At 34.8% G+C, this 15,349-nt stretch overlaps 1 protein-coding gene across 5 annotated transcripts in view; it reads right to left on the bottom strand.

Annotated features, from left to right (window-relative positions):
- KCNQ5 (potassium voltage-gated channel subfamily Q member 5) overlaps positions 1 to 15,349 on the bottom strand; it is a 319,360-nt gene that overhangs the window by 100,153 nt on the left and 203,858 nt on the right. For all 5 annotated transcript variants that reach the window (XM_070954515.1, XM_070954504.1, XM_070954523.1 and 2 more), the window contains exon 2: positions 2,537 to 2,627. In XM_070954515.1, the coding sequence (XP_070810616.1) occupies positions 2,537 to 2,627 (91 nt within the window). The remainder of the gene's footprint in view (positions 1 to 2,536; positions 2,628 to 15,349) is intronic.

Genomic DNA, 15,349 nt, shown 5'->3' on the forward strand with positions numbered 1-15,349 from the left:
TGATGAATTGCGTAAGCAAGCACTTCCAAATTACTCTGTTTCTCAGGGCTGGATTATTATTATTATTTTTTACTGTTTTGTAGAACTTAGTGTTTCCTGAAGCACTTTGAACATTCTAATTTATGACAAATAAGTTGCTGTAGCTGCTTTTAGTCTCATTTATTTGAAGTATCTAGCAAAACAAACTGCACCTCTGAAAATCAAGGGAGGGAATCTTCTTTGACAATATGGAACAGGAAGGAGAAAATAATAATGATTTTCTATGCTTTTGAGAATATGATCGATTTTATAACTCTTTTAAAAATAATTCTATCATTTGATAGATGAGAGAAGATAATTTGCATGTATCCACAAAAACCAGAAGTTAAGCCCTTGATTGGAAGAATAGAGTAATAGAAAATTATTAGATTGTACTAAACCTACTGGGACTAAAATTGAAAATTACAGGAATCTGGAGGTGTTATCATGGTTGTTTTGGCAGAGGAGACTACATGATGCAGGCACTAAGGATGTTTTTGCTGTTATAGCATCTGCCATGTAAGATCATTTCTTCCTGTTCATCCAAGTACCTCTTAGTAAGCAACCACTTCCACTACTGATAGGTTAGCCAAACTGGCTCTTATAACATGAGTAGGAGCATTAGGTATCACCTGGGAAAAAAAGAAGTTGTCATACCCATACTACCATGATAATGTCAGAAGGAGATTTTTGTACTTTGCTCTTTTAAAATCTGTAGTCTTGAAAATGCTATAACCTTCTGCAAAATTGTGGCATTCTCAAAATATTAATGATCTGGTTACTATAATACACCAACGAAACCACTGTACTTTCAGACCAAATTTGAATGTGACGCACATACATTCTGAAAACGGTGCAAAGATTTATGTATGTATTTTAAACGGAGATAGGATGTGAGAGCTTTTTGTATTTGGCCTCCTGCTCTTTCCCATCTCTTCCTATTTCTATGTTTATTTTTTCAGTATTCAGAAATCTGTTCCAAAACTTTATCTATCCACCCATTTCTTTTAACTTTGTTAACTGATCTCTTGCAATAATACATAAATATTAATTCAAGAAATACCATACTTTTGTACTGTTTTATCTTTTTGTTGTTGTTGTTAAGCATCAATATTTTATTTATTTATTTTGCCTGTCTATAATGTCTCAGGGTAGAAAACACTGTTCTATTAGTTTAAAAATAGAAGGCTAATATAACAATATATGGAAAAATCAGATGCTTTTTTTATATACTTAGGTTCATATTCATTGCTCTCAATTCACCTTAGGAATGATTTCAGATATTTGATTACTTTTGGATATTTTACAAAAAATAACAAGGATTATACCAGTACTTTTAAAGATGTTGACCAAACTATGAATAAAATATTCTTGACAGTAGAAGTTGAACATTAAAAATGTAAATACATTAAAATGATTCTCAAATGAGGAGGAAAGATACAAAAAGGAGGCTTATTTATGTGAATTTCTTAGAGCAGAAAATATATGCATGACCTGGATATGCATCTTAATGCAAAGAATCCAATGTCAAGATACAATTTCTTACAGTATTCTTAATAAAATTACAGTTCATACTTGGATGGATATCCCTACTCCGTATCTTTGTAAATAGTCATTGTGTAGCTCAGCTGGGCATGACTAGTGTTCAAAGTTCAGATTTCAGTGAACATCTGGAATAGCTGAAATGCTGAACTTGTTCAATGAGCTTCGTTTCCAATTTAAATATTTTTTATCAGGCAGCATTACATTGCCTTGCATTTTTCAAATTTGTTTTGGAAGGATAACCAGAAATAAGTTAGGAGTCAGAAAGTGGGAATTGATTCTTCTTATGAGCAGAAGTCTTTCGATTCTGAATGTTACAAAGGTGGGATACAAAATCAGTTATTTCTGATTATCTGACCCAACTCTTACGGTTTCTTCTCAAGCTGCTATTTTAACAATTTACTCTTGGACTTTAAAGGCTGTATCAATATCACACTTTATTTATTTGATGCTACTGGCACAGTATTTGTATGAATAGGACAATTTATCAGAAAATGTATCAGGGAATTTAATTGAGCAGGTCTTTGGATTTTAGAGAATTTTAGAGACTGAACTCCAATATAGGTAAGACTTCTAATTGCAACAAAATTCCTCTAGATTTTCCTTTATCAGTTATGTAGCAATGAAACCCTACCATTTTTTAAAGAACATTGGAACAGAACAGAATTTCATTCTCATTTGGATTACCAGTTTACGGAGGTTCCAAATATTTTTGTTGACAAGAATTTTCATTTGTGATTGCTGTTCCATTTGGGTTGCATAAATTGCACAGACTTATTTATATACATATAGCCCATTTACAATAATAAACTAAAAACAAAAAAAGAGAGAGATTTAATTTACAACCTTACATCCATTTACTGGAAGCATGACTTCTTTCTAGACAATTCTAGAGTAGAATTGCATTGTCAAGGAGATACATGCATATGTTTTATATGATGCAGAATATTTACATGTGTTTATAAATTTTACTTACCAGAATGAAGAGGCAACTAGCGGCAAGCCACGTATGTTCAGGAATAGTAGAAAATACTGACAAAATCAAGCAACCAAACACAAGGAGAAAACTGTAAAACAAAAAAGTACAAAAACAGTTGAGGACAGAGAAGCTAAAAGAGAACTATAAATACATGAAGTATTCTGATCTCAGAATGATAATGATAATAAAAGTTGTATGCTGCCCAACTTTTAACAAAAGAATTATACCCTACTAGAGGAGCTTATTAATGCCATCCAAAGATATAAAACTATGTTCCTATTCTTTTAAAGATACGATAACACTGCAGAAAAGAGACAATGGGAGTAAGTTGCATTATATGATGCGCGCACAATAACCATACTAAGTTTATAAGGTTGCTTCATGATTTATTTTTGTGACTTTTTCTCAGAAAGCTCTTAAACAAATGATTGAAATAAAGCCATTCAAAGAAGCTTCCGCTCACATAACTGAGCTTTTTCAGGCCTCCCCCAATCCCATTGCCTTTTAAATGTTCATTTGTCTATTCCATGGACATCTCCCTACCCATGGGAAAGACACATTAGCAAAACAAATTGTCCCTCATTCCCTCCCTTAATCTGCTCTGTACCCCAGCCCCCCACAGCAGATGTAGGACTGAAACATTGATCTACAAGACTTATTTAAAATATCTGCATCCTGAAGATTATCTGCAAAGTTCTAAGCACTTTATAACCAGTGACAGTAAGTCACAAAAATAGGAGCAAGAACAGTAGCAAAACTAGATAGACAAGTAAATATGCAACGATAATTAAAATATCACAAATGACAAAAGAGCAAAAATGTATATGCACCCATGGCATTCCTTAAAAAGATTGCTAATGAGAAGATAAGAGGGACTTTTCTTGGGCAGGAGTGCCACAGGGTCTAGATGCAGCTGTTTAATATTGAGAAGACAAGGGGGGGTGGAATCCCTCAGCCCTTCTAGTAGGTTTTTGATGGGATAAGAGGGTAGAAGGAACCCCTTCTAAAGAATTCTGCTACTTGTTTTCCTTTGCTGTCACTTCCCAAGCTGACTGTCAAGATAAAACTATGGGGAAAGGTGTTATAAACTTGACTAATTGCATAAACAGACTTCATATGCATAAACAGATTTAACATGCACAGATTCTTATAATTAATTAGGTGAAAATGTGGAAATGTAGGAGAAAAGCAGGCTGAGCTGGAAGGTGGAGTTAAATGTGTCATCAGCTTGGAGTCATTGCGTTGCCACAAGCGACTCAAGTCCAGTTCCCCATGAATTCCATTGATCCTTATCTAGCTTCAATTTAGCTTTGACCATTAGTTGACTGTAGATTCTTGTGTATAGGTAGCAATAATAAAACTCTTCTGTGCTTTGAATTCAACAAATGCTCCTGGTTATTTACGCCTGACATTAATACAGTAATTTATTTCCATTTATTCATATCTGTATGAATCAATGCATGTTGAAACTGTTCCTTTTATCTTTTCCATTTTGTTAATAAACACATCTAAATTTAAAGCCAACTATTTCCTTATTTACATTTTATCCTGCCTTTATTACTTTTTTATAAGTATTTCAAGCTGGTAAACATATCTAACACTCCTCTCTCCTCCTATTTTCTGCACAACACCAACCTGCAAAGTGGGTTGGGCTGAGAAAGAAAGACTGGCCCAAGTCACCCAGTCAGCTTTTATGCCTAAAGCAGGACTTGAACTCACCATCTTATGGTTTCTAGGCCAGCTCCTTAGCCATTAAACCAAACTGGCTCTTTAATAGTGACATTAACCCATTCTTTCTTTTACAACCCTTCTCATCATAACATCTACTTAAAGAATCCTGCAAAATTCTTCTACAGCATAAAAAGTGGCATAGTTGCTGAAGATGAAATGTCTTCTACAAGCCATGTGGGCCACTGGCCATGTTCTTCTGTGCATTGTATGAAATAAGGCTATGAAACCATCCTGCCATAGACTAAGGACTTTTTTGTACTCCTTACTGATGGAAACAAGATCAACTTCTAAGAGTTTTCCTCCAAATAATATCATTGGGATTTTTAATTCTTTTGATTAACAAGAAATGCTTAGCTTAACACAGTGAACCTAATTCTTGGTGGCTTGTATGCCATGATTTATGGAATAGTATTATACATGAATAAAACCAGTTATAGCTTATTCAACAAACCAAAATTAAAATGCAAAAGCAAAAACAAACAGCAAATTCTAATGAAGTGTGACAAACAGCTATTGCTTTCTTGCTGATGATTGGCAGAATATTTGATTACTAAGAAAGGCGGTCGTGAAAGGTTTTTTGGGAAAAAATAATGACTCCTCTTATCACTCTTGTCCTATCTCAATCACCTAAATGGTGAAGTTCAGATCCATCCCTCTCTTCAATCATGACATAATTTATTAAGAGCTGTGAAGCATATAAAAATACTTCTGACAATGTTTTCTTGGGCAAGAAACACACAAGCCATTTGAATCCAGAGAAATATGGCTGTTACATTACCATTGACTATAGCATGAATTACTCCATATTTGCTAATTTTCTAAGTTACTTCCTTATAGTTAATTTGTACATGCATAACAAAGGATCCATCGTGCCATGGCAATACACAGTGGTTAACAATGGAAATGTCCCAGTGCAGTATCTACCGTTTTTCACTTTGATAAAACCAGTGGTTTTCTGAAACCTTTTGCTGGAAGAGGGGAGTGTGCATTAACAAGCTCATTATGCCACTGTACATGGCATTTAAGATCTTTTATTCCTTTGTGGTTGCCCTAGCTTCATGCTTTATAACAGTGAATTTAATCACATCTTGTTCATGGTAACTACCAAGGTCAAGCATAGTAACATCGTGGCAGTTCTTTTAGTCCTTTATTTCATACATGCCTTACACAAGGAAAATTAACTTTAAGTTCCATGCTAACTCCTTCCTTTTAAAATGGGCTATTTTCAAACCTAGCCTTCACTGACAGTTTTGGTAATACAAGCCAGGAGGATTATATTTTCCATCACTTATACTTTCAGTGTGACTTGTTTATGTAAGTAAAATGAGAACTGACCAAAGCTATTATAATTTAAAAAAAAATATTTGGATAAAAATCGTATGTAGCATAAGCGTCCCTTCATATAGGGTAGTTTGTAAATGTATAAGCATAAGTATGAATGCTAAATGAGATGTTCTTTAGACTTTATAACACTATGATTTCAGTAGCTGAGAGCTCACAGAACTACCCACATAAAGGTTTAGTAGCATAATTAAGAAGAATAGATTATAGTTAAGCTTTTCTTCAATTGGAAAATAAGATTGTGGCAATTGTAACTTCTGTCTTATTAGTTACATTTTAAGAAGGGAAGAATGAACTCCTGATAGCAACTTGTTCCCAAATTAGAAATTCAAATTGTTTTAATTCTGTGATGTATATGATGCAGTTTGTCTGAATTGGCCTCTCTTATTTCTGTGAACTATAGGGAGTATAGGCCAGAAGTACTTTTTCACAACCAAATATTTTAATGACAAATTTACCAAATTTGGAGGTGGATTTCTTCTTGTACAAGTCTGTTGGGGTAGTTCCCATAAACTGGAAAAGCTGCTTATAATTACCCACAAAAATGCAAACTTGATTTGTTTTAACCATAGAATAGGCCACAATGTTTGAGTTTATCCTAGACACTAAACTGGGATGATAATTATGATCTCAGGCCTTGAAAAGCCTCCTTTTTAAAATTTGAAATCCCCTTAAGTTGCTCTGCCAAATTGCAGTTTCTGTTATTCTGAGGTAGAAAACACAGAACACAAAACACATGGCAGTTGTATTCACAGAGATATTTTAAAAGTTTTACTCAGTGGTTCTGCTGGTCCATCATACCACAAGCTTCCAATCAGCTGATCAGCACAGTAGGGATCACACCTGATCTCTGCCTTCAACCAGCTTGCAAAATTATTATGTAGATGTTGTTTGTTGGTTTCTATCTGCCTGTTGGTGGTTGATTTGTCAGAGTGCCAGGCTTCCAGGAATTATCTAGCTTTTTTGGATTTAGCTTGGTTTAAGATGCTCAGTTTCTCCATTGAAACTATGGTTACGTCTGTTCATCTGTTATGTGATTAAGGAATTTTCATCCTGTTTTCTGACTGCTAGTTGGTGTTTATTTTTTGTATTGGCTGGATTGTATTATTTTTATTTCTTGTTTCTAAATTTTGAACTCAAGTCTATCAGGAGTAGACAATATACAAACACTTATTTATAATAAATAAGCAACTTTAAAGTTTTGGAGAAACTTAAAATAGGTGAAAACCACTTCAAAAATTTCCAAGAAACACATTTACTGAATGTGCAGGCAGAAACTGCTCTGCAACCATAATCATTCTTCCTGGGAATGGAAAAGAAAAAAAATTCATTCTATATATAGACTAAAGGTGTACATTTTGATTTGGGTGCACATTACATGAACTAGCTATTACACTCATAGAACAGCTTGTGCACAAATTGTTTTATATATCCCTAGTGACTATTACCATTTAATCAAAATGGTTGAAAGATAACTATCTCAAGGGAGTAAGACATCTTCTAATATATCAAGCGGTCTTTTAGTAGAATGAATGAAAGGCGCTGGGAAGCCCTTTTAATCCTGCCTCCTTCCTGTAAGATTCAATCTATAATGTTTCTTCTATGATCACTTCCGAACTCTTTTATATACTTTCAATTTTGCTTCACTTATAATAAACAAGACTATAGCTTAGGTCAAACTATACTTCAATGTATTTCAATTAATGTATGTAATTGAATATTAATGCTGAACTCATTTTTAATCTCTTCAGAATGGCAAAAGTGGACATTATTGATCTCATTTCTCTCATTGGAAAAGAAGAGGAAACCTGATGAAATAGATTCCTACAGCTTCTTGTAGATCAGAGGTCTTCAAACTTGGCAGCTTTAAGACTTATGGACTTCAACTTCCAGAATTCCCAGATGCTGGCTGGAGAATTCTGGGAGCTGAAGTCCACAAGTCTTAAAGCTGCCAAGATTGAAGATCTCTGTTGTAGATTCATAAAGCTTGCCTACTGACAGAATAGGTTTTCCAGCAGAATAGTCTTTCCCTGATTCTGAAATCTCTCACAAAGAGCTGGGTGACCTTCGAGGGCCAATCTGGGAGACCCATAGAAGGAACAGAGGAGAGCAAACAAATGGAAATATGTATCATATAGCAATCTGCTTGCATAGCATTGCATATGCTACTTTTTAATTGTTATGTTAGTTAAAAATATAAAATGAGAATTTGACTAAACAACTAATCTAACAGTTGCATTTAGCATTTGCATTAATGTATAATTTACTTTAACCTTAAGAGTAAGATATATTTCCTATATTACATTGGAGATGTGCTTTTATATTATACTGGAGCCTTACACTCCTTGCTGCACCCTAGTTTTTATTTTATGAATTACCAAAAGTTATGTTTTCCTATATTCTGATGTAAAAAGTTATAAAACACACTGTTCTGACTGTTTGGAGTGTTCCCAATCAGTTATTATTAATGCATTTATTTAATAATACAGATATTTAAAAAGAAGAGCACTGTTTTCTTTTTGAGATGGCAATTGTCAGTAAACAACAGAATCTAATGATAAAAGTTGAATTTATTAATAAATACCTCTTTGTGTCTTTGTAGAGCGGGGACAATGCAATTAAGATTTTGAAGTCAGCCAGTCCAAAGTAGTAAGAAACATTTCTGAAAAGTTGATGTTTTGTAATTACAGTATTGGTTTTGAGGAATGAATAATGAAAAGTGAATATATTACGCAAGCTGAAGCATTAATATTCACATTTTGACACTATGTTTGACAGCCATGGTGGATATTTATGTCAGAGTTTGGAACCAGGATGTGATGTTTGCTCTAATCCTATTTTTCTCATTTTAAATCTCCCAGAAAACAACAGATAAGCAGCCTTAAAGTCTATAAAAGGAAAGAAATGTAACTACTAAAGCAAACTGGCTGAGTTATAACAATGAGGGATTCTGAGAGATTATTCAAGCTATTAAAATTAGAGACTTCAAACAAGTGAAATCATGGAGCCCTTGGCACTCTCTGAGTTTGGTTGTTTTCTTGCAGTCATTTCATTACCTGGCTAGGTAACATTTTCAGTGCTAAAAGGGAGTGGGAATTCTCTCTGTGTATATACAGTACCTTCTCTGTCATTGTTGGTGGGGATGATATTTTCTTCTTTGTAGTTCCTTGATTAGGCTGCTGTTCATTGCTTTATTGTTAGTCTGAGCTGATAGAACCTTGGTTAGGATATTGTTTACAGTTTGATTATTTGTCTGGTGTTGCTCCTGGTGTTAATTTCTGCTTTTCTGGGTGTTGATTACTGGTGAGGAGGTGTTCTGGTTGTGATGCTCACCATTTCTCAGTTGAAACTATGGTTAATTTTGTCCATGTGTTGTGAAATTAAAGAGTCTTCATCATCTTACTTAGTTGGTTTGTGGGCTATGGTGATGCCATGTGGTGGTAATAATCTGTTGGCTGTTTCTGAGGTTTTTTAATGTATGTCAGTGCTATTCTTTTCATAGCTTGTGCTGGTTGAGTGGTCAGGCACTTTTTGATAAAGTTCTGTGTGTATCCATCCATTGGAAGATGTTGTATTGGTAATCTGTTTCTTTTTTTCTGATGTTCTGGGTTGGTAAAGTGTGTTTGGGTTTGCCTGAATATTATTGAATGCTTCTCTTATTGAATGCTTCTCTTGTGGGCAGTTGGGTTGTTACTTTGGTATGGGAGCACTTGATTGGTGTAGGTTGTATATACGTATATATACACATAAGTTAAATTATATCCACAACTCCAATGAACTGAGACATGTTACTGTAGGGATGTGTACTAAAATTTAACATTGCTCTACATGTTAAATGACAAATCCTTCAATGATTATCTATATATAATTCATAACTTGCAGCTACTAAATTCTTAAACTGTGTTTATCTCAAAAGAATGCATGCATAACAAATTTTCTTTATAACAAAATTATTAGAAGATAGTTAAGTAACCTTTTTGATTAGAAGTCCCAATATTTTATAAGAACTAGGAGATCCAGGTTCAAATCCTCATTCATATCTTTGTAACCCTTATATGTCAACAATAAAAGCCCGGGAAACACGTTTCAGTTCATCGACTAATTCTCTGATACATGAATGATTAAACTATTGACTACTTCCGCTATTTTCACAATCTCTCTCTCTTTCTCTCTCTCTCTCTCTCTCACACACACACATATGTTTGATCACTTTTCAGTGAAAACATTTTTCAAAAATATAAAGTTATTAATTTATTAATAAAGGGTTATTAATTATATTTGTGCTTTGATTTTTTTTGGAAAACTTGTTTCCACAAGGAAAATACTTCTCTGGATCATCTATATTATTTCTTAGAAAAGAGTCTGCTAACTTCATTCAAATGGAAAAATGTTTGCATTCATTGTTTTTATATAGAGGAAAGCTTTCTATTCTTTCTTGAAGTGCTTCTCAACAACTAATGTATTTCTTACCATGACTTCCCTAGAAGACTTTTAAATTAGTTAATTTATTTCTTGAGAAATGTAAATTGGTGTAAAAGAGATTCAATGAACTCAATTTAAGTATCAATGCTGTTGTTACCATTGTAAAGAAGAATCATACAAGAGTAGATTACTTGCACTGCACATTGTTGGATTTATGCCTGGAGTTCCATGCTGTCTTTGGGAGTTCTCTATTATTTATGAAATGGTGCTAGCTTTCAGAAGAGAGTTTTGTCTTTGATCTGCTCTGAAGACTGGGCAAGAAAGATTTTGCTTTCTGAACCCTTTCGGGTGTATCTTGTAGATTTTTGGCTGGTAATCACAAATAATATAATTTAACCTATCATGTACCAGTTTATAGAGATCTTCTGTTTTTACACATTGAAGAGCAATGTACATTCTTCAATATCTAATTGGCTATGCTGCACACATGAAAGAAACATACAAAAACATGGGACTTTTGTTGAAGCATATCCAGTATACCAAGTACATCTGGAATATCCATGGAGATTTAATAGTGGCTCTGCTGTTTGGAATGCAACTTGGATATACTAAGTGCTGTTGTTACCTATGCAAATGGAATAGCCACGCAAGAGTCTCAATATATTAAAAAGAAATGGCCATTCTAAAAAAAATTGGTTCCAGGACAGAAAAAGTGGCACATGAACCACTTGTGGTCTTGACAAAGTTATTTTTTGCCTCTGCTATGACATAAAATTCAGACTGATTAAAATTTTGTTTCCACAAGGATTTTTGTTGATAAGGGGTCCGAAGATTTGTTAGTGGGGCCAGAGAAAATTGCCTAGAAAAAGATCAAGGATGTCATTGAGAATTGTCTTGGTAACTACAGAGCACAAAAGTACATTCAGCTGGCTAAAAAACGTCGTACAGTATACATCAAGTGCAACATGTCACTGAATATTCATTTTCTGCATTCACACTTGGATTTCTTGCCTGAAAATTTAATTACAGTCAGGAACAAACTTGATGAAAAGTTTTACCAGGGCATTGCCACAATGAAAAAACGGTACCAGGGCAATGGTAATCCATCAATGCAGGCTGATTATTGTTGGACACTTCAGCAAGATGCATCAGACACTGAGTACAAATGAAAATCAAGGGCAAAACACTTTTGGTCCTGTTGAACTCATGCAACATATTGTAAATGTTATACAATTAAATACATTATAGCCATTAAAAGTTAACTCCACACAACAATAATCAAGATTATTTCTTTATTGTTGCATGCCTATTCACAAGTATCTTGCCAGATTGACTGCATTCTCTTGTAAATGGTCAGATAAGGCTTCAGGGATTCTGGGGAAGATAAGATCTGGAGTGCTTCCTGCTGTGCAAGAACCCTTAGTTTGACACCTCCCCCTACTCTAGGATGCCTTTCATTCTCTAATGGAACAAGAGAAGGATTGTCCTGCTGGACAGAACCATGCTTCTTTTGCTTTCTGAAGGATTCCCATGATACTTTTAGCCTTCTTTATATATCTTTTCCCTCCCCCCCACCACTGCTTTCTCTTTGCTATCTACAGAAATTTTTCTCTCAATCTGTCCTCCAAAGAAAGTCAGATTCAAACATTATAGACTCTCAGCCTAATCAGAAAGTCCTGACCAGCTTATTAAATGGCTTAAGATAGTAGATTTTGTCAGGACTATGTTATACCAACAACAAAGGCAACTCAGTTATTGACTGAATCCTGCATATAATTCATCCTCCTACAGATGTTTTTTTTAAGGTTGATGTCAAGGTTACCTAGCAACTTTATCTCAACAGGGATAAGTGGTCCTTATTCCAATCTCTCTTGAATTTCTCTAGCAACCTTTAATGTAAAGATAAGAATTTTGGATGAAGAAAAATTGTAAATGTATATGGTAAACCAAATTAAGTGTTGTTATCGGTGGCTTAAAGAATTAATCAAGAGAAAATCTGTTGTGCCATTTTGGAAACTGAGCAGCCATATAACTGTAGCCATTTTAGTTCACTAACACACAGTATGTTAAAATATAAATTGCTGAATATCACAGAAGCAGACAAGCAAGTACTTTATTCAAAATTTCACAAGAAAACATTAACAAAAATGAGTGTCATAGTTTAAGGCTAACTATAGTGAATCTCTTATAATGTATATCTGCATTTCTTCAAAAGAGATTGGAACCAGGACTACAGTAGGAGAAATATCATGAGGGAAAACACATTTCAAGTCAATCTATAGCCGTGATGGCGAACCTATGGCATATGTGCCTGAAGTGGGATGAGGAGCTATGTCGCCTGGCATATGCTGCGTCACCTGTTCCTCTTCTCGGTTTCTGGCGCGCATGCACGCACGACAATCAGCTGGCCTTTTTGCATGCAGCAGTGCTGGAAACTGGAAGAGCTGGTCTTCCGTTTTCCTGCATGAACAAGCACGCCGGCCAACTGATCATTGCATGCGCATGCTTGCCAGAAACCCAGAAGAGTAGCTGGCTGAAACTGGAAGTTCAGTAGCTGAAACCAGAAGTTAATCTTCAGCACGCGCATGCACCCTGGGCAACTCTGCTTCCGGGTTCTGGCCCAGACGCGCGAGCACTCCCTTTTGGGCACTGGGTGCCAAAAATGTTCACCATCACTGACCTATAGTTTTCTGCACCAACTATAAACAAAGAAATGGGAATTCTGGATTTTGCTGGAGAAAAGGCAGAATTTTCCAACAATGGAAATGTGGATGTAGGGTAGATGAGAAAGTACTTAATGTAGGGTAGATGAGAAAGAACCATATCCTAAAAAATTCCAGATCAGTGAACATTAGTGGACACAAAGAAGTCATGAATTAGAAAATCTTTTGAAAGAATAGGGGATTACAATGGCATTGAAAATTTATTGATTTTTATATCATAACATTAACAGTTCAGTGATTTATGACCATTTGTACATGTACTACTGTTGCAGCATCCCCAAAGTCACGTGATCAAAATTCAGCTGCTTGGCAGCTGACTCATATTTATGACGGTCATAGTGTCCCGGGGTCATGTGATCACCTTTTACGACCTTCTGACAAGCAAAATCAATGGGGAAGCCAGATTCACTTAACAACCATGTTACTAACTTAACAACTGTGGCAAGAAAGGTTATAAAATGGGGCAAAACTCATTTAACAACTCTCACACTTAGCAACAGAAATGTTGGGCACAACTATGGTTTTAAACTGAGGACTATCTGTATTGCAAAGGAGTACTGTACTAAAGAGTTTGTGAAGTCCACTTTATTGAATATCTTTGGGGATAGATTGTAATTCTTTCAGCTCAAAAATTAACATTTCTGAGCATTTGTCAGAAAAAAGTCATCTTCTGAGAATTTCAGCTTGGTTTTTTAGCATATTTAAACAGTCAAAATGAGCACATTGAATTAAGCTTGAAACTAGTATCAGACAGATGTAGGTATGCATCTGTCAGTAGCTGGCAGGCATCATTCTGCGCTACCTGAATTTTTCAAGCCATTGTCAAGATTCACTTCGAGAAATCCAAAAGTTTGCTAGTTTATTTATACTCTGCTGATACCTAATTAATTCACTCTGCTGATACCTATTTGCTTAATTCTATGTGGAATTAGTATTTATTGTGCATCTAATTCTGGAATCTGTGGGGATTCCTTCCCTTGACACTGATTGTGTAAAGGTATTTTTTAACATTTTGAAATTAAGGATTTATTTACATACTTAAGCAATGTTCCAAATATTTTAAAATTGATCAGGTTGCTATTAAAAAAAAAATCAAGAATGCTATATAAGAGATTTCAAAACAATTCTACAGTGTTAGCATGGTTGTTCATAATAAAGAGATCACTCAAGTATGACTTTTGATTTTTTTTTCCTCTTTCCCATTGACCAACAGAGCTATAGTTGTAACCTATGTGTGTATATGTCAGAGTTTGCAGCTATCCAACCAGCGCACAAGTAAATAATTCAGCAGGATTCATTTATAGAAGAAACTTCTTTATATACAATAATGATGCATGTATACAATACCCATGCAGCAGAAGCCAGAACCAGAACTCAGAATCCAGAAGCACAGAATACCAAATCAATATTCCAAGGACAAACAGTTCCCATTGGCTGACCTATATATATGTTTTTCTTCTAGCCAGGTTTTCCCTACGTAGCCAAGGTTTTTTTTTTTGTAGCTCCAGCTCAGTAGAATCTCATCTACTCGGTTCTGGGCTTTTTTCTTTTCTAACACCTAGCAAGCTCTCTTAGAAAAGAAAAAAGCCCAGAACCGAGTAGATGAGATTCTACTGAGCTGGAGCTACAAAAAAAAAAAACCTTGGCTACGTAGGGAAAACCTGGCTAGAAGAAAAACACACATAAACCCTACGAAGAAGTAAGAATATATATATATATGAATCTCACCCTGCATGCTGAAAAGAAAGGAAAACTATGGTCTTAAAAAAAGAAGTTCCTGATTCAGTGTTCAGCTTACTATAAACTTTCCTAAACTAATTTGTCAAAATAAAGAATGCATGAGAATCCTGGTGGGATTCCAGCTGGAAATTTCTGAAACACTACAGCAGCCAGAAACTTGTCTTTTAAATACACCGAACATTTTCCCAAGGAGCTCCTCAACATACTGAAGCAGCTACAAAATTTGGTCCCCTAAAACAAGTCCAATTATTCTAGAATCTCCATCTGTATGCTGGTTGATTTTTTCTTATTTAAATAAATCCTCTAAATCCCTTGAAATAAAAACATCTACCAGTGAAAAAAGAGGAAATAAATGTCCCTGTCTCCTCAATGATAAATCACTACATGTATATCTGGAATCGGGTAGAAGACAGGTGTTCAAATAGCTTTTATGACTGCCAAATGTAGTCTCCACAGAGACTTTAAAAACATGTTAGCATGCAAATGGATTCTAACCTTGTACCTTATATATGCTTCCACAATCTGATCCAGCAATTCCTCATAGTACTTAATTGGTGACAATTGTATCCCCATTGTATTATAGCTTTCAACAAAAAAAAAAAACCCCACAGGATATTTATTCTACTGCATACACAGGAAGATAATATTCTTTTAGCAATATAGTAAAGTAGGTTCAACATTTTAAAGCTGGATTTATATTCCCAAATAGTGAAATTTTGCAACCAAAAGAAGATGAAATCTTCTCTTAATGGATTTTAATGATTTTGCAAAATGGCACAGAAATCATTGATATAAATGATATTCTTACATGTGTTTAGCTAATGAAATTGTGATCCTGTCAATTGTACACAGT

This window comes from Pituophis catenifer, unplaced genomic scaffold (genome assembly GCF_029215685.1).
Source record: "Pituophis catenifer annectens isolate HBS135680 unplaced genomic scaffold, rPitCat1.0.hap2 SCAF_1, whole genome shotgun sequence".
Taxonomy (NCBI): domain Eukaryota; kingdom Metazoa; phylum Chordata; class Lepidosauria; order Squamata; family Colubridae; genus Pituophis; species Pituophis catenifer.